At 45.8% G+C, this 20,254-nt stretch overlaps 1 protein-coding gene across 3 annotated transcripts in view; it reads left to right on the top strand.

Moving 5' to 3' along the window:
* LOC116515688 (ubiquitin carboxyl-terminal hydrolase 12-like) overlaps positions 1-16,537 on the top strand; it is a 55,594-nt gene extending 39,057 nt beyond the window's left edge. For 2 of the 3 annotated variants that reach the window (XM_032227849.1, XM_032227851.1), the window contains 5 exons: positions 845-921; positions 1,501-1,584; positions 3,524-3,721; positions 10,364-10,442; positions 14,041-16,537. In XM_032227849.1, the coding sequence (XP_032083740.1) occupies positions 845-921; positions 1,501-1,584; positions 3,524-3,721; positions 10,364-10,442; positions 14,041-14,142 (540 nt within the window). In that variant the 3' untranslated portion in view covers positions 14,143-16,537. The remainder of the gene's footprint in view (positions 1-844; positions 922-1,500; positions 1,585-3,523; positions 3,722-10,363; positions 10,443-14,040) is intronic. The other variant, XM_032227850.1, reaches the window with a different exon arrangement.
* Positions 16,538-20,254: the final 3,717 nt, after the last annotated feature.

Here is a 20,254-nt window from a genome sequence, read left to right on the forward strand (position 1 = left end):
GTTGTTCGCTTGCTGATGTTTCACTGCCCAAGTAGGTAACGTCACCAGTGCGAGAGAGTTGTAGTTTGCTTCCTCTTTATATGTAGTAGCTTGCCCTGCCAATGATGGGAGGTGTGTGGTTTTCTCCTTCATAGTTCCTTGATTATGGTAGTTTTTATCTCCTTGAAGTAGTTGCCCTGTTATGTTCTTCAGTCTAAAGGTTAGAGTCTAGTAACCTATAACCTTTGACTCCATAACATAATATTTGTCACTGGTTTTTTGGAACTATAGCAGTACTCCTGTCAGTGCTGAAGTCTCCAAATGGCCTCCCTCTTTTACAGCAGTTTGTTTACTTCAAAGTTACAATGGCACTGAATAAAGGCATTTCCTGCTGTTTTTCTACACTTTGAGACTGTTTGTAGCATCCCCATAGTCAGGATTGGTAACTGCTTCATATTTATGATGGTCACAATGTCTCAGGGTCATGTGATCCCCTTTTGCAGCTTCTGACAGCAAAGGCAATTGGGGAAGCCAGATTCACTTAACAACCATGTTGCTAACTTAACTAGCTGCAGTGTTTCACTTAACAACTGTGGCCAGGAAGGCTGTAAAATGGGACAAAATTCACTTAATAACTACCTCGCTTAGCAGCAGAAATTGTTATAAGTTGAGGACTACCTGTAATGAAGGCAAGCCTAAAACCCGCATTCCTAGGAGTAAGTGTAGGGAATGTGACTGGCTGGGGATCCTTCACTGAGATGAAAGGCTTAGCCGAGAACAATGCTCCGAATTAGATGCTGTACAGTTGTACATTCTTCATTCGATTTCTTAAAGATTCTAAAATCTGCATTTTTACCTCTTCAAGGTAAGCAGCAAAGATGAAGATTTTCTGGACCTGTCGGTTGATGTGGAACAAAATACATCAATCACCCACTGCCTGAGGTACACATTTCAACAAAAGCAGAAAATGCAGCCAGATAAAACCGGGAGGCTTTATTTAATCCCAGGACACCGAAGCCCCGGAACCAACACTAATACTAATAGCTAAAACTAATAGCTTCCTAGAGTGTTATTTATTTTTATTTAACTATGTGTATTCTGCCTTTTATAAGGCTTCTAAAAGAGTTTCAGGGAGAGTTATTTGCTTGGTTTGGCCATCATACAATTGCAAATCCTTGAATCACTGGGCCACTGTAAATCCAGTTGTTTGATGTGATATTTATGTTAGCCACAAAAGGTCCCAGTCTAACAAAGTCGTCATAAGTGGCTTTTCCTTACTGTTCCTTCTCTGAGTCATTTAGGGATGGGGGCCTAAAGGAGACAGGGAAAAAATAGAAGAGGGATTAGCTTCAACCATTAAACTGCCCGTTTTGTGGTGCTGCGTGACATTTGCATTTCCCACTGCAAACAGAGGGATCTTTGTCCTGTGGGGAAGCTCTGTACAGACGACCCAGAGAAAATCTGTTGAGTGCTGGAAAACCTGATAAATGATAACTTCTGCTCCAATCTTCCATTTTGCAGAGGGTTCAGTAACACCGAGACACTGTGCAGCGAATACAAGTACTACTGTGAGCAGTGCCGCAGTAAACAGGAAGCACAGAAGAGGTGAGGCCAAGAGGCATTTTTATTACATATCTGGGTCCCACCAGGGACTTCGGTTCTTGGTACGTTTACAACACACTGCCTGGCAGATAGACTGTGCTGAGAAAGAATCAACTCCCCCACTTTAGAGTTGAAAAAGATCTTTCTGTCATTTATGAAAGACACATTTCTAATTTGTGATTTGTGGTTTTGATGATAATGGAAACAGAACTAATATAATGGAACTTTAGAGCGAGAGGGTCGAATATGTTTTATCTATAACTGTTAGGGAAAATTTTAGAAGCCACTTCTCTGTATTTTTCTTCCTTTCTATGTTACTTTTCTTCAGCTTTTTTCTTGCATTTCTTCCTTCCTTCCTTCCCCTCACCTACCTACCTCTTCCTTCCTTCCTTCCTTCCTTCCTTCCTTCTTTCCACCCAACACACATAAGTGACTTCTTCCTCACTATATTAGTTTGTGTTAGCTTTTACCTTCTCGTTGTATCTTTTTGTAATAAAAAGTATATAGAGGAAATGGATGCGACTTCTGTTATAGTTTATTGAGGTGTATTCAAAAACATCTGGCTTAATCTCAGAAATGTGAAGAATGGCCAAATGAGTTTCTACATGAGAAAGAAAAAAGTAGCTGAATAACAGATGAATAACTGATCCCGCTCCTCATAATTCTGTTCATTTTTTATTTTGTATGATTAACTCTGCAGACGCAAAGATAACATTGATATTACTCATGACTATAATTCTGCAGTTTTTTCCTTTGAAGAAAACCTCAAATTCAAAGTGGACCAGGGACTCCTCTGCAGTCCTTACTGTAGTTCAAGGGTTGCCTTCTCCTTCCAGGAGAGGCTTCACTCATTCTGGGGCCCAGGAGCTTTTCAGAGCAGTTGACCTCTGATGGTTTTTGGAGCCTGAAAAACTAGTGAATTCCAGGTGTCGAACCATGAAATTAATCACGCCAAAGAAAGAGACAGAGGAGTGTCATAAATCCTCTACGGGACCAGATGTTCTTTCTGTAGCATTTGACTCTTGTTGGTGGCTCCAAACTCAAGTTTTCTTGATGCAATATGGGGGAGGGAGAGCAAAAGGCCCCTAGTTTGGGCAAGTACAGTGATGGCGAACCTTTTAGGTACCGAGTGCCCAAACTGCGCATGTGCGCATACCCAAATTAAAAGCTGTTTGCATGCACACACTTGAGTGATTTATAAACAATTAAAAAGGTGGGATTTTAAAAATTGAGAATAAATAAATGCATTTTTTCCTGATTTCTTTGTCAATATTAGCCAATTTATTTGGTTGGTGGTTTGGGTCTGAACTAATAGCTGCCTTGCATTCAATTGTTGCTCAGGGCTCAAGTCATCCCAGAATTAAGGAAGTCTGCTTCATATCTTTCCTGGCTTCTTTTTTGGGGGGTGGGGTGGATTTATCAAGCAGTACAGGTAGTCCTCGATTTACAACAGTTCTTTTAGTAACCGTTCAAAGTACGGTTCATCACTGAAAAAAGTGACTTCTGACCATTTTTTTACAGTTGCAACCTTTCCAGCATCCCCATGGTGATCAGGGCCTCAGGATTTGGATGCTTGGCAACTGGTTCACATTTGTGACAGTAGCCGTTTCCTGGAGTCTCCTGAACAGCATTTGCGACCTTCTGGCAAGCAGAGTCAATGGGGAAGCCAGATTCACTTAGTAACCGGGTTACTGACTTATCAACTGTAGTGATTCACTCAACAACTGAGGCAAGAAAGGTTGTAAAATGGGGCAAAACTCACTTAACAAATGTCTCAACGACCGAATTTTTGGGCTCAATTCTGTTTGTAAGTCAGGGACTATCTTTACTTTATTCACTGGGGTTATTTTTTAAACTTGAATAAACTCGGTGGAATTGGTTTTTTTAAGAGCTGCTTTTGTTTCTGTTTTCTTTTTTTGTTGATCTTCCATTGCTCCCCAAGGATGCGAGTGAAAAAGCTGCCTATGATTCTGGCTTTGCACTTGAAAAGGTTCAAATACATGGACCAGCTACACCGATACACCAAGCTTTCCTACCGCGTGGTTTTCCCTCTGGAGCTGCGACTCTTCAACACATCAGGAGATGCTACAAACCCAGACCGGATGTATGATCTCGTGGCTGTGGTGGTACATTGTGGCAGGTAAATATCCCCCCCCCCCCGAAAAAAACCCTGTCATATATGTTACTAATCACCTATGACCGTGATGGAGAACCTATGGCACGCGTCTCACAGGTGGGGCACAGAGCCCTCAGCCCAGCTCAGCTCCATCAGGCATTCGTGCACGCCTCCCCACTGGCCAGCTGATCTTTTGGCATGCACAGGGGCATGGCACATGCGGGAGATGCAAGCGCTTGTGCGTGGGTGGTCATGTCAGCATGTGCGGGAGGAGCATGATCCTCCCTGGCCTCTTTTTGATCCCAGGAGGCTGCAGGGAGGCCTGCTAGCCCAAACTGGGGTGTGAGGGATGTGTCATGCATGCATTGCATTATGGGTGCGGGCACACACATGCATTTGGCACATGACGACAAAAAGGTTAGCCATCACTGACCTATGGGGTCCTTGGTGCTCTCTTGCAGGTGCTTCATGACCCAACTAGAGCCATTAGTAAGCAGCCCAGTCATACGAACTGACAACAAACAGCACTCCTTACTACCAGTAACACTGATGATGTTACCTAGTTAGGGCAATGAAACATCTGGAAGAAAGCAAGGAAGTACAGAGAGCACCTGTGGACCTCTCATTTCAATCTTGAGCTACAAATATTCTCCTTTATCAATGGCCCAACTAGGTCACATCCTCAGTGCTAGAAAAAGAGTGGGCTTTGCAATGAGGAGGAGAAGGAGGAGAACTGTGGAGTCCTTGGTCTTCTCTGGGCTTGGTGATTTTCTTGGAGACGTTTCATGACCCAGCTAGCTAACGTCGTCAATGCTAGAAGGGAGCCGGGTTTGCAGAGTGGAAGGAGAGGCCCATGATGCTCTCTGAGCTTGGTGGTTTTCTTGCAAGTGTTTCATTAACCTCATCAGGGCGAGGATTAACACTGATATTACCTAGTTGGCAGTTGAAGCACCTGCAAGAAAGCCACCAAGCTCAGAGATCACCAAGTCATAGCTAAGCTGCAGCCCCCTCGTCTTTCCTGAGTTGCAGGTGAACTTCAGGGAGACAACACCCCCTTCCCCCCAGCAATGGTGGGTTCTGGATCCCGGTGCAACTGGTATGGTACAGGGCCCGGCGTCCACCACATGAACGTGCGCAGCACACTCATCCATCCTTACCTCTTGCGACACCTCCGCGACATTTCAGCTCTCGGCGGAGCATCACAGAGTCGCCATGCGCTCTGTGCACTCTGTCCATGTCCACAGAAGCGCCAAAAAGCTCAAATTCAGGTAAGGAGCTCGGGTGGGCCCTCCAGAGCACCGTACTGGAACGGTGCCCAGTGCTCCAGGCAGGCACTGGTATGCCCGTACCGGGGCATACCACCTGCAACCCACCACTGCCCCCCAGGTTTAACCCAAGGATAGATTTGGGCTAGCATTACCATTTGGGCAAGGGGTAGATCAGTCATCAAGATGCAACGGTAACATTTGGTGCATGGCTGGATGCATGCAATTCTAGGTAGGGCTAAAATTCCTCATTCCTCCCCCCTCCCAAATTAACTTCCCCCTTCTGCTCCAGACCTTTCTAAGCTCAAGTTCTTCTCAATTAGCTGCAGTTTGTTCTTAGCAGATCCCCTCCGTCACTAAATCTCCCGGCCTCTTCCCCCATCCTCTCTTGAAGCCCTCAATTGCCAACTGAAAAGACAAAACCCTTCCGTTCTGCACCGTTTCCCCTCCATTTTATTTATGGTCTGGCCATCGCATAGGTAGTCCTCGACTTATGACCACAGTTGAGCTCCAAATTTCTGTTGTTAAACAAGATAGTTGTTAAGTGAATTTTACCTCATTTTATGACCTACCTCGCCACAGTTGTTAAGAGAATCACTGCGGTTATTAAGTTGTTAAGTGAACCTGGCTTTCCCCTTGACTTTGCCTTTCAGAAGGTCTCAAAAGGGTGTGACCCTGGGAGGCCAAACATGTCATAAACATGAGTCAGTTGCCAAATGTCTGAATTTTTATCTCATGGTCCTGTGGATGCTGTGCAGCCTTATGGATGGAAACACTCCTAAGTCACTTTTTTCAGTGCCAATGTAACTTCAAACGGTGAGAAAAAGACCTGTTGTAAGTCAAGGATTGCCTGCATACCTTGCTCTAGCAGCTTTCTCCCTTTGGCCTGGATTTGCATCCCCAGGGCAGCTGTAGGCGAGCAGGAGGAGAGGATTGTGTTCAAGAGAGCTGTTGAGGCCAAGGGTCCCTAATCTGCTATACGCCCACAGGAACCTTTGGCTTTTTTCCATCCTTGGGTGGATAATTGATATGCGCATTTTTAAATGTGTATGTCGGTTAAATGGATGGATAGAAAATGTTGATGGGAACTTCATCTACTGCAAAGGAGAATTGAAACCAGCCATTATTGGAACAAAGAAGCTATTAAAGCAGTTTAGCCAAATGATTTAAGGGTTTTTATAGCAGCAGCCCCGGGCAGTTAAGCTGCATATTTTGCAAATGTTTATTGAATCCATTAATTTTGGCTTTGTTCTCAGAGCTCAGTTATAAGCCTCCCTAATTAGTTTTTGTACAAGAGGTGTGTAATATAGAGCCATTCTTTCCCTCTAGAGCCGTGATGGCAAACTTATGGCACGCATGCCACAGGTGGCACACACAGCCCTCTGGGTTCTGTTGCACACATGTGCAACGACCAGCTGTCCAGCGCGTATGCACCCACGGCCGGTCACTCTCTTCCGGGTTCAATCATGCGCATGTGTGAAGTCCAGCTGGCTGGCGCCCATGCACACAATGGAACTCAGAAGAAAGCGGCTGGTTGTGCACGCATGCACACCAGCCGTATGCTCTCTTCCGGGTATCTGTGGTCCGGTGTGAGCGCCCTCCTGTGTCGACACTCAGTGCCAAAAAGGTCAGGCACCACTGCTCTGGAGGATCCTATCTCAGCCATAGATTGAACTCCCAAGTCACACTCTGCATGATTTGTGCAACTACAATTTGCTCACCAAACCATGCTTGGTGCTGTTCTGTCAGTCGTGGATTTGCACATGATCGCCTGGCACAAAATGTGATGCCCTCTGTCTGTACAAACAAGGCTTAAGGTCGTCACCTACATTTTAGGATTAAATTCCAAGGTGCAAGTGAGACCTCCAAAGCACATGTCTATTTATTCATTGACAGTTTTTGGTTTTCTTTATGTTATTTATTCAACTGGTATGGCAGAGCTCTTAAATTCATGCTTTGGGGTAGCCAGCAAGGCTTAAAACGTTACTTAAAAAATGTGTACCAAACCTATACAGGTAGTCCTCAACTGACAACCACAATTGGTTGAGCCTCAAATTTGTTTTGCTAAGCAAGATGGTTGTTAAGTGAGTTTTGCCCCATTTTACAACTCTTCTTGCCGCAGTGAATTGCTGCAGTTGTTAAGTGAGTCACATGATTGTTAAAGGAATCCGGCTTCCCCGTTGAGTTTGCTTGTCAGAAGGCCGCAAAAGAGATCACGTGACCCCGGGACACGGCAACTATTATTGGCAACTGTTGTAAGTCAAGGACTATCGTAATGCTTATTTTTCCTGCCCAGTGGTCATGGGGCAAGCCAAAAGTCTCATCTATACCCAAGCAATTTTGAACCCAGGAGTGGAAAAGCAATAAGGAAAATCCACATGGAATCAAGGATTCCTTGTAGCCAAAGAAGATCCGTGAAGCCAGTGCAGAGAGTGGGCGAAAGTTTGAAACTCTAGATGATTTCCACACAGGGGCAAAACCACAGTCCAGAGCCAACCTTGCTTCCACCATCTGATGGGGAGTTGTCCCTAACTTTTCTGGAGAGAGGGATAGTTCTTACTAGGCCTTCAGGAGGGAGTTAAATCTATTCAGGAGGGAGTCCTGACTGCTAAACTAGTTTTTACTCCCAAAGACCTCTGCACTTACCGTATTTTTCGGAGTATAAGACGAAAAACAGCCCGTTTTTGGGATGTCTGCAGAGTGCAAAAACTTCTTTTTTAAATTTCCCTCTTCAAAATCTTGGTGCGCCTTATACTCCGAAAAATATGGTATGTACTACAGGTAGGCCTTGACTTATAATAGTATGTTTAGTGACCATTCAAAGTTACAACGGCACTGAAAAAGTGGCTTATGACCATGACCAGCCTTCCATCCTTCCATCATTCAAGAGGCTGACTCTGTAAACCCCTTAGAGAGGACTGTAAAAGCACTGTGAAGCAGTATATACATATTTTTGAAGTATAAGACACACCTTTTTTCCCCAAAAAAGAGGGTGAAAACCTATACACTTAATACAGCATTTTTGGCCTCCTGAAACCCCGCCCTGCGCATACTGTTTTTCTTAAAAATGGACATGCAAAGGGTTTGGGAGGCCTGTAGAGTGCTCCTGGGGGCTGGGGAGAACAAAACCAAGCAAAAAATGGGCCCATTTTTCACAAAAACAGGGCTGCTTTTGCCCTCCCCAGCCCAATGTTCCCTCTAATTTTTTTTCAGTGTGAGCAGAAAAGTATAGTGTTTGAGCAGCACATTTTCATGCCTGAGCACCTGAATTTTTTTCACAGATGTCACCTAAGACAACAACAAAATCAGTATTATTTGAAACTCAAAGTTATGTTTATTCAAGGTACCCACTTAATTAAAAGTGTTATATAATATCAGTATCACTTAACAACGCTCCTGCTTAGCAACCAAAATGTTGGCTCAGAAAGTCTGGCATTTGAAGCACGCAAGTCTTAAAGCTGTTGTTACAAGATCCTTGCACCCCTAACCCTTTAGAAAAAAAAATCCCAAGGGTCTTCAAACCTGACAGCTTTAACACTTGTGGACTTCAACTCCCAGAATTCCTCCTCCAGTCATGTTGGCTCAGAAACTCTGGCATTGAAGCATGCAAGTCTTAAAGCTGTCAAGTTACAAGATCCTTGCACCCCTAACCCTTTAGGGAAAAAAATCCCAGGGGTCTTCAAACCTAACAGCTTTAAGACTTATGGACTTCAACTCCCAGAATTCCTCTTCCAGTCATGTTGATGTCATCTGCGTGGATCTGCTCCATCTTCAGTTTTTTTCACAGGGGGCAGGGCTGCAGTTGAAGATGCCGACGAGCCCCCGCCGCCACTAGAATAACTGCTGCCGCCGCCTCGTCCTCCTCCAACAGCACCACATTTGCTGCCCAGCGCTGCAGCTGAGGTGAAGCCGCCAAAGCTCCCGCTGGTGCCCCCGCCCATGGCAGCGGCGGCGGTGCCTCCCCCTCCACTTGGAGCACCTCAGCTGGGCTCTGGGTACCCCTGCCGCCACCTCCACCTCTGCCGCCTTCCTACTAGCTCCTGCGGCCTCATAGCTCCTCAAAAGCATGGCAGAGGAGGAAGGGGGAGAGATAACACGGGGGCCAGCTCAGGTGCTCCGCGTGGAGGGGGAGGCACCGCCGCCGCTGCCATGGGCGGGGGCGCCAGCGGGAGCTTCGGCGGCTTCGCCTCAGCTGCAGCGCTGGGCAGCAAATGTGGTGGTGCTGTTGGAGGAGGAGGAGGTGGCAGCAGATATTCTGGTGGCGGTAGGGGCTTTGAGGATTCATTTCAGGCACAGCACCGGGCTAGGATTGGCCGCCCACAAAGGACCTCCCCGGGCTTGCTTTGCTGAACACGGGGCGACTGATGTAGTTTGAGCGGCCGCGGCCGGCGCAAACTACCGTCAGTCGCTCCGTGCTCATCAAAACAAGTCTGGGGAGGTCCTTTGCGGGGGCCAGTTCTAGCAGCCTGCAAAGGACTTCCCCACGTTTGCTTTGACAGAAATCACTGCGCGGCAGTTAGAAACTGCTACACGGGGTTTTCTTGCCACACGCGCGGCCGCGCACCTTAGAGGGAACAGTGCCCCAGCCCCCAGGAGCACTCTACAGGTCTCCCAAACCCTCTACACACACCATTTTTTGCAAACAAACGGGGTGTACAGAGGATTTGGGAAGCCTGTAGAGTGCTCCTGGGGCTTGGGAGGGCAATTTTTTTTTTAAATTTACCTCTTCAAACTCTTGGTGCATCTTATACTCCGGTGCATCTTATAATCCGAAAAATACGGTAAGTCTCAGTGCTATTGCGATTCCCCTGTGGTCACATGATCAAAATTCAGGTGCTTGGCAACTGGTTCATATTTGTGATAGTCGCAGTGTCCCAAGGTCACATGATCCCCTTTTGCGACCTCCTGACAAAGTCAATGGGGAAGCCAGATTCACTTACCGACCATGTGACTAACTTAACAACTGCAGAGATTCACTTAACAATTGTGGCTAGAATGGTCGTAAAAAGGGACAAAACTCACTTAACAAATACGTTTTGGGCTCAACTGTGGTCATAAGTTGAGGACTACCTGACTCTTTTCGTTGCTTTTCCTTTCAGTGGTGACATCCTCTTGGGATTGTGGAAAAGCTTTGGGATCAGAAGTCCGAAGCGAGTGGCTCTTGCCTTTAATCAAGCAGAGACACTTTCTCTCCAGTCCTCATCCTTCCTTCCCTCTCGGCTAAGATCAGGGATTCCTCAGAGCTGAATCACAAAAATCAGCCACAGCTTCCTCTGAAATAGATGGGAGCACAAACGATGCGACTTCCACTCACAAAGGGAGATAAAAGTCCTAGGAGAACCGTAGTTCGTATCTACGTGCCCATATCCAGCTTTAACCTTACCTCTCTCCTTTGTTGCAGTGGTCCAAATCGTGGGCATTATATCACCATTGTGAAGAGCCACGGCTTTTGGTTGCTCTTTGATGATGACATCGTAGAGGTAGGCTTGGTTCCAGTGCTTTGTAATAACTGGCTCAAAGCTATTTTCAGTGTCTGCTTTTGTGCCTAAATATAAATACGAACTCTTTGTAAACGGTCATGCAAACAACAGTTCCAGCCCTAATAAATCAATACTAACAAGCCTTCAGATGACATCAAAAAGGCACAAATGCCACAACAATCCAGGACAGCAGAAGACTGGAGAAGTCTGTTCTCCCTCCGGAGATTGGGTGAGGAGCTGTAAAATGCTTAGGACGGGGTCTAAATAAGAGGGTCTCGTAGCCAAGGAGGACAAGGTCTCCCTCCAAAATCTCAAAAATTGGATGGAATCCAAGCTCCTTAGGATCCTACAAGCCAAGGGCAGTTTCAGAGATTCTGAAGAGGTGAATAAGGGAGCAGATCAATTACGGAGCCGTTTTGATCAAAACCTCCATATCTTTAAGATGTATGAACTTCAACTCCCAGAACTCCCAAGTTGTGGAACACTTGTGTAAAGGCCTCACACATCACACACTTTAATAACTGAGCAGCAGTATGCTGCCAGATGATGACCAGGGTAGTCCATCAGAGAGGAAACAAAGTTATTCCAGGTAGTCCTCAGCTTACAATAGTTCATTTAGTGACCATTCGAACTTACCAAGGCACTGAAAAAAAAGACTTCTAATCATTTTCCACACTTATGACCATTGCAGCCTCACAGTCACGTAATCAAAATTCAGACGCTTGGCAACTGACCCATATTTATGACAGTTGTGGTGTCCCAAAGTTATGTGATACTTTTTGCGACCTTCTGACCACGAAAGACAATGGAGAAACCAGATTCCCTTACCAACTGTGTTATTAGGAAGTTTTCCCTTAATTCCAGGTTGCTTCTCTCCTTGATTAGTTTCCATCCATTGCTTCTTGTCCTACCCTCTGGTGCTTTGGAAAATAAGTTGGCCCCCTCCTCTTTGTGGCAGCCCCTGAAATACTAGAATACAGCTATCACGCCCTCCTCCCTCCCAGTCCTTCTTTTCTGTAGACTGGCCATACCCAATTCCTACAACTCTTCTTCATATGTTTTTGTCTCCAGGCCCTTGATCATCTTGTGAAGACATCCTTTTTTTACAATATAGTTTTCAGTTTGCAGCATTGTTGCTTTTAGAAATGGGTAGCTAAATAAAATGAGTGAGATAAATCACCATGTTGCTGGTTGCTCTGCCCCCGGTGGGTCCTTACAGCTTTACTAGACTCCATAAATTTTAAACACTTCTTTATTGGATGCAGCTATATTAGATTGGCTCTCTGCTCAACCCTCTAACGTACACAGGCACCGCGAGTTCTTTTGCATGGTGAATTTCTCTTCACTGCTAGGATGAGGCAGTTGGGAAGGAAAACAAGGGCCAGTTTTACTTGTCAGGGCTGAGGGCGAAGGGTTTTCTCGGGTCTGGCGAAAAAAGTGTTAGCTATTCAGTGTTTCTCTTGCATGAAAGCTAGTAACTTTGAGAGCAGATTTCGCTCTCTTGAAGCGTTCATTCAGGGGTCCTGCAGATTTTCCAGTTTTTACATGCAATGTACATAAAAACCCGTCAGAGCTGTGATTCGGCTGTGGTGGCCGTTATCTGCATTGTTTTGAACCAAACTCTGTGAATATCCCTGCTATAAATAACTGGTAGTTTTCAACTTAACAGCAACTGGAACGGGGATTTCCATCTCTAAGCAAGATAGTTGTTCATTGAGTCATACCTGATTTTGCAACTTTTTTTGGCTATAGTTGTTAAGCAAATCACCACAGTTGTTAAATGAATTATGTGGTCATTAAGTGAATCTGGCTTCCCCTATTGATTTTGCTTGTTGGACTTTGCTGGCTGGGAAGATCACAACTGGCCATCTGGGGACACACACTTACACAGATATCAAGATGTAAGTACATGTCCCTTGTTAAGATTTTGATCAGGTGACTATGGGGATGCTGTGGCAGCTGTAAGTGCCAGGACCAGTTCTAAGTCACTTTTTTATTGCTGTTGTAACTTTGAATGATTGCTAAAGAAATGGTTGTAAGTCGAGGACTCTGCAGATGGCGATGCAATATTCTCTATTGAGAATATGGTTTGATTGGCAAAACACACACCCTAGATGAGTGAGAATTGTTGAATGTGAATTACAGTCTCAAGTCTGTAGTCTTATGTAGTAGTCCTTGATTTACAACAATTCATTTAATGACCGTTCAAAGTTACGATGGCACTGAAAAAAGTCAGTTATGACCATTTTTCACACTTATGACCGTTGCGGCATCCCCGTGGTCATGTGCTCAAAATTCAAATGCTCGGCAACTGTCTCATATTTAGGATCATTGCTGTATCTCAGGGTCACGCGATCCCCTTTTGCGACCTTCTGACAAGGAAAGTCAATAGGGGGAGGGCAGATAGACTTAACGGCCCTGTTACTAGCCTAACAATTCCAGTGATTCACTTAAGAACTATGACAAGAAAGGTCATAAAACGGGGCAACATTCACTTAATAAGTGACTCGCTTAGCAGCAGAACGTTTGGGCTTAGCTCCTTGTCTCTGGAAGGGCCCAACCTCTTCCCAGATAAATACATTCAGCCCCGTGGACCGCAGGAGGTGGCGCTAAATTTGCAGTGAAGTCGTTAATAGCAGCAAAGAGCAAGTGGGTTGTTTCAATTCATTGGTTTGTTGCATATTTAATGTATTTTAAATGTATATTTAAAGCAGGAGCCTTTTGCTTCTTAATGTCCATTTGTTTGTCCAGAGATGACAGTGGGGAATCTCCCTGCCTTTCTGACTGGGAAGAGGCCACATGTGCGGAACCAATCATGCACCATCCCTTACCTTGTGCTGACCTTCTCAGTGGGAGGAGCCAGGGCCACTGACTTGATTGTCAGCTGAATTTTAATGAGCTATATAACAGAATAACAGTTGGAAGAGACCGTGGAGGTCTTCTAGCCAACCTCCTGCTCAAGCAGAAGACCTTATACCATTCCAGACAAGTGGCTGTCCAATCTCTTCTTAAAAGCTTCCAGTGTTGGAACATCCACAACTTCTGGAGGCAAGCTGTTCCACTGATTAATTGTTCTCAACTGTCATGATATTTCTCCTTACTTCCAGGTTGCTTCTCTCCTAGATTAGTTTCCATCCATTGTTTCTTGTCGTGCCTTCTGGGGATTAGAAAATAGGTTGACCCCCCGCCCCCATATTCTTTATAGCAGCCCCTCAAATATTGGAACACTGCTAACATGTCACCTCCTAATCCATAGACAGAAGGTCCCCATAATGATAAAGGCTGGAACAAAATTGCTTAAATGAGAGGTCCTTTGGTGCTCTCTGAGTTTGGTTGTTTCCTTGCAGGCGTTTCATTACCCAAACTAGGTAACATCTTCAGTGCTAGTTCTGATGACGTTACCTAGTTTGGGTAATGAAACATCTGCAAGAAAACAACCAAACTCAGAGAACACCAAGGGCTCCTCATTTTAACCCTGAGCTACAAATATTCTCCTTTATCTGCTTAAAATCAGGGCGTGAAAATGCTAGACCAGGGGAAATAGACAGTGATTCTGATTCTCTCTCTTCATTAACCTCTCCATTGTCTTAAATTGTAGAAAATTGATGCTCAAGCAATTGAAGAATTCTATGGATTGACCTCAGACATTTCCAAAAATTCAGAATCTGGATATATCCTTTTCTACCAATCAAGAGACTGAGATGGCACATTTTGGGGACATCTTGTGCACAAAAGAAGGGATCAAGGCTGTGCCCAGAATGATGGCAGAAACAGAGTGATGGCAGAAACGTTTCCTCCTGGTTATCGTGGGCAATCAAGTGGTGCATTTCCTTGAGGAGAACAGTCCTGAGCAAGGATGCATTTTGCTTTGGTTTTCTTTCTAGGCTATTTTATACTTGCTAACTTCCAAAATCTTTTACCTCTACTTGAAATCTGGCTGCTTAACTCTTCAAGAACCAAGAAAGTGATTTTTAAAGTAACATTGTAAAATCCATTCACTGTTCAGTTATGGCTTAAGACTCGTCTTTGGTTTCCGTTATTGCCATTTTTCTGTTTTCTAACAGAATGATTTCCCCTCTGGTATTTGCTGAATTCCTTCCTCTTTTCGGACTCAAGAGGAAGAAAGTTGCAGTTTTGATACTGTGCAGCCAGCTTAAATCATTCTGGAAGCGTCGTGGTTTAATTTTTACTTTTTTTTCTATGGGAAAAGGACACTAGGTATTTTTACAGGATTGGAGATTTTTTAAAGACGTCACTTTTATTTCCGATAACACTATTTATTCTACATTTGTTCCGCTTTGTCTCTTTCTTAAAATTTTCCTTGGAAGGTAATTTTTATATGCTTTATAAATCTGTTAATCCTTTGTAAAAAGAGATTTTGACTCAGAACCACAATACTGTAGAAGTCAAAAAAGAAATAGTTGTAAGTGTTGGAGGTCACATCTCTTCTCTAAGCCAAAAGTGCCATCTGCTGAAACAGGATCTATTAAGGGTTCAGTTTTGCATGTAAGCAATTCTCGGCATGGATCAACATGCTGTAAATGGACATCACCGGTCTAAACTTTAAGGTTTAAATAATAATTACAATTTTGGCCTTGAAAACAGTTCAGGGGTGGGACTTAAACTAAGGTCTATCGATGCTTTGAAAGGAGTTCCTCTTAACTTCATCCTCTCCTGCTCTCCAGCTTTCATTTTTCCAGTCCACATTTATGCTGCGCTTGCTGCTTCGACAGAGGAATAAGGCAGTATTAGGAAGACTAAATCACACTTACGTCTATTTTCCAATGTTGCGCATTATAACTCTAAGCTCTTTTAAGAGGGGAAAAATTATACAGTGGAGAAGAATCTGCCAGATTTAGGCTCGTAAGAAGCTTAGACTGAGCTTAATTTGGGCTGTGGGAACCATTGGTGCCTCTCCCTCTTCACAGCAGCCTCCCAGAAGGTCTGATGCCCAAGCGCCCTCCCAACCAACAGCAGCTGATCCCAGCAGCTCTTGGTGAGCCTTGACAAAGCATAGATTTCTTTGTTCATCCACATGAACAGTAATAAGAACGGGCTTCCTGTTTGGGAGAACTCGGAAATTATCTCTGCTTGTCCCAATCACCTTCCTCCATCATCTTCTGCCGGGAATTGCCAAGAACAGAATCGACTCAGAAAATGGCAATGGCTGAACTCAAATCTGGGATTAGAAGGTCGGGCAAAATGCTTTCTTTTCCTTGCTTCCTCGGCTCCATATCTGGGTTTAACTTTTCCATTGGAAAGCTTTTTCTTGCATTGCACGATTGTCCCATCTCTGCAGCAGCATTCAAGCTCCACAGACAATGTCCGAGAAGAAAGAGACTCGCCATCGTTTGCCTTAGACCACTTCAGAGCATCAGAGTTTCTACAGATTTCCATGAGGCCTGGGAGAAGTTGGAGACCCTCGGGGGGGGGGGATACCAAACTGAATATCTGGGACCTCCAGGGAGGTCATAAGATTGCAGCCATAGTCTTAACAGTAACTGCTTCCTTTTGGTTAACAGTGACATTCCATTAGCGACACATAATGTCATGTAATGTGTCGTCAAATAATTCGGATTTCAACAGTCTCCCTACTTCAGGCGGGCAACTGGTGTGGATATATTCAATCCAAAGTGCAGAGTCCAATTTTCTTCAGAGGATGTCATCTGTAACACAAATAGCTATTGGCAACTAGTGGGCAGTTTATGCATTATTTATGCATTAGGGAATGAACTTTCGGTTAGAAAATATCTCCAAGCAAAACCACTTCACCCTGGAGACTCCCTCTTTGGTGGGCAAAGCTGATAGCTCCCTAGACAAAGCCCCCACCCCATCAGAAGGCAGGGGCAACTGCCCAGCATAGGAAACGGCTAGGCTTGTATTTTGTATATTTGGTGATAATGTTTTTATGAATAATACCTGACTTGAAAGAGGGAGAGAATATTGAAAAAAATATATGTTATAGATTAAAAGTGCACTTTTGCTATAGATTTATAAGGGGTTTGAATTGGAAGAGAATGGTGTGATGTGACTTCTGTATAATAAATGATGCCCTGATATCGCCAATAAAGGCCACGTATGGTGAAATTGTCTCAGTCATGTGTGGGGGTTTTTTTTATGTCATTGAAATGCCACAAAAAAACACATTTTTAAACCTGCTTTTTTCCAACATTACCAAGGTAACAGCCAGTTCCAGACAATATATTAGGATGCCTTTTGCTGAACTAGAAAGTTGAGTTCATGTGTCACATGAGCCGTAAGCCGGGGTTCCCAAACTGGGGTATTCAGCCAAATTGGAGCCAATGCCAAATGATATACCGTATTTAATGTAACTTTTCTCAGCCCTAATGAGGTGCTAACAAGTGAATGATTTTCCGTGCTTTGCCTGCTTTTCTCATTGCTGCTCCCTCCAACATTAGCGTCTCATTAGGGCTGAAAAAAAACTTCAAATATTTTTACTGCAGCATACTCACCCCTTCAAATACCGGTACAGCTAAATGAGGCTTGGAAGAGTAGAGACAAACAAAATGGAGTCTGTGCTTCAAAAAAGGTTGGATAAAAGTTCCAAGATGGCAGCGTGCGTAGACACTGAGGCTTTGAGCTCCTGGTGTCACAGTGGAGTATGTAGGCAAAAACTAGTCTATGCCTACAGGGAGTTACTGAAGATTGGATCCTCTAGTCAACTAGATATTACCAACAACATCCAGCAGTCTTAGAATATACCAAATGACATAGTAAGACTCCGTGGATCATTGTTGGGCCTAGGAGGCAGTGAAGAGAGTAGAAGCAGGGGTGAGGATGTAGAGCTGGTTGGCTAGTTCAGTTACGGAAGCAGCCTCAGACCAGCCTTACCAAGCATTTTTCTAACCAACTCTAGATCCTTTGTCCACAAAACTGATGAACTAGAGCTATGGATGGCAGCAAATAAGCTTATTCGCGACTGCTGTGTCATGATCATCACAGAGATCGGGCATCATCCACTTGTACCGGACGCATCAGTGGAACTAACTAACCGCTTCGACAAACAGCACCTCCAGTAAAAGCAAAGGTGGAGGACTTTGTATTTACACACACAATGATTGGTGTACTAACAGTAGAGTTACTTATACACACTGTTCTCCAGATGTGGAATTCTTAACTCATTTGTTGGCCATTACCTAGAGAGATTTCTGTTATAGTTATCATCGCTGTCTATATTCCACCTGATGCAAATGTTAGCACAGCACTCTCTTAAGTTACATGATGCCATCGAGCAGGCTTATCCTGAGGGCGCTTTTGTCATGGCTGGGGATTTTAATCAAGCCGTCTAAAGTCTGTTCTCCCCAGTGACGTGCGGTGAGGATTACAGTTGGTGAGGCAAGAGCGCGGCAGCAGCGAGAAGCAATGTCCCCGCCACTGTGTCCGACAGGCGTCTTGCATTTATGTCCTCCATAAACATGAGACGCCTGTCAGACACAGCGGCGGGGACAGAGGTGGGGCGACGAGGCGGCAGAGCACGGCAGCGGTGAGAAGCAATGACCCTGCCGCTGTGTCTGACAGGCAGCTCATGTTTATGTCCGCCATAAATGCGGGACGCCTGTTGGACACAGCGGCGGGGACGGAGGAGGCAGTGGGCAGTGGCCGTAACGGCGCCCGGCGGAGAGACGTGCACTGACATGGAGCGGGAGTTCGGGCAGGCGGGACCACTGTTGCAGGAGCAGTGGCCGTGACGGCACCCGGCAGAGAGACATGCACCAGGCTGGGCTTCGTCAGCTTCTCCCTGCCGGAGGACGCACAGCGGGCCCTGAGCGAGATCCACATCTTCGGCAGCCACCAGGTCAGCCCAAGAAGAAGCGGAGGGCGGCAGGAGAAAGGTGGTGGTGAAGAGCCCCCCCCAGGAAGCGCCGGAGCCCCCCAAGGCCAGCCCCCCCCAAGAAGGCCCAACTGATCATCCGCAACCTCAGCTTCAAGCGGCGACACAGACACAGTGGTGGGGATGGAGGAGGAGGGGGCGAGGCAGCAAGCGGTGGCCGTGATGGCACCTGGTGGAGAGACGTGCACCGACCTGGAGTGGGAGTTCGTGAAGGCGGGGCCGGTGCGGCAGGTGGTGGCCATGACGGTGCCCGGCAGAGGGACGTGCACCGGGCTGGGCTTCATCAGCTTCTCCCTGCCGGAGGACGCACAGCAGGCCCTGAGCAAGATCTGCATCTTTGGTGGCCGCCGGATCAGTGTGCCGCTGGCGCAGCCCAAGAAGAAACAGAGGGCGGCAGGAGAAGGCGGTGGTGGTGAAGAGGCCATCCGGGAAGCGTTGGAGCCCCCCAAGGCCAGCCCCCCCCCCCCAAGAAGGCCCGGCTGATCGTCTGCAACCTCAGCTTCAAGCGGCGACAAAGACACAGCGGGGGACGGAGGAGGTGGGGGGGCAAGGCGGCAGCCGGCGAAGAAAGGGGAGAGGAGGAGGAGGAAAGGGAGAGGGGAGCAGGATGGGGCTCCCGGTGGGGGGAGAGGAGAAAGGGAAGGGGGGCACAGCAAGCAAAAGAAAGTGCCAGCCTGCCAGCAGAGGTGGCTAAAAAACCCGCTTCTGCTGGCAGGCTGCCCCTCTCCTCTCAAACAAGGCTGCCCTCCCTGCCTCTTCCCCTTCTCTCTCTTCTCAAACTCTCTCTCAAATTGAGAGAGAGTTTGTTTGAGTGAAGTGAAGAAACGCACGCGCACACACACACAAATTACTCATAATAAAAAATTACTTACAAATTAAATTACAATAATTTTGAATTCCTCCCCCCTCCCTCCATCTGAGCCACATACCTTTTCCAGCTGTGTCACAGGATTTTAACTCTCCTCTCATCCGCCATGATGAAAATGTAAAAAGAAAAAGGCAAGACCTGCTGCTCCCAGAGCAGGAGGCGAGAGAACCACATGCCTCCTTTGCATAAGGAATTTTTTGCCTTTTAACCCTTGCTTAACTCTGCTCAAGTGATCATAATGATAGTCTAAAGGAGGCACGTGGTTCTCTCGCCTCCCCCTGCAGTTAATCACTAAGCAGAGTCATCCACTAAGCAGAGTTGCTGACTCTGGCAGCAACTACCTTTGCCTTTTTCCTTTTATTTTTTCTTTTCTTTTCATCATGACAGTGGTGAGGCCCTGCCTCCCCTGACTGCACATCCCTGGTTCTCCCTAAGTTTGTGCAGTATGTGCAGTGTACCACCAGGGGCAAGCATACTCAAACCTAAGACAGTCATATAGAGCAATCCCCCTCTCCCATTTGGATACATCTGATCACATTTCTCTGCTATTCTGCCCAAAGTATATCCCCCTTAGGAAAAGGATATGGCCGGTCAGGGAAAATGTCAAAATCTAGCCGGAGAGAGCACTCTGCCAGTTGCAGGACAGCTTTGAGACTACTAAGTATATTTGAACATTTGGAGCTGCAAGAAATCACTGACGCCATACTCTCATACATTAAAACATACACAGACAATGTAATGGTAAACCCTGGATGTCAGCAGAGGTATAATCACTTCTGAGAGTCTGAAACTCCACCTTCAAGGCAGGAAACGACGAATACAACGAGGCCAGGGCAAACTTGAGAAGAAGCATTAAGGCGGCTAAACAGAAATACAAACAAAGGTGGAGAAGCATCTGGAAGATAATAACTCAAGACAGGTATGGTGGGGGATAGAACTCGTAATCAACTATAAGGGCAATACGAAAAAAATAGCCAATGCTAATGCTCTGCTGGTGAAAGAGCTAAATAGCTTCTTCGCCTGTTTTGAGGTCAAAAGACTGTGGCTTTGTGGCCCTAGCCCAAAGGCCCTCTGACCTCCAGCCACTCGCCC

Source organism: Thamnophis elegans, chromosome 12, assembly GCF_009769535.1.
Source record: "Thamnophis elegans isolate rThaEle1 chromosome 12, rThaEle1.pri, whole genome shotgun sequence".
NCBI lineage: Eukaryota > Metazoa > Chordata > Lepidosauria > Squamata > Colubridae > Thamnophis > Thamnophis elegans.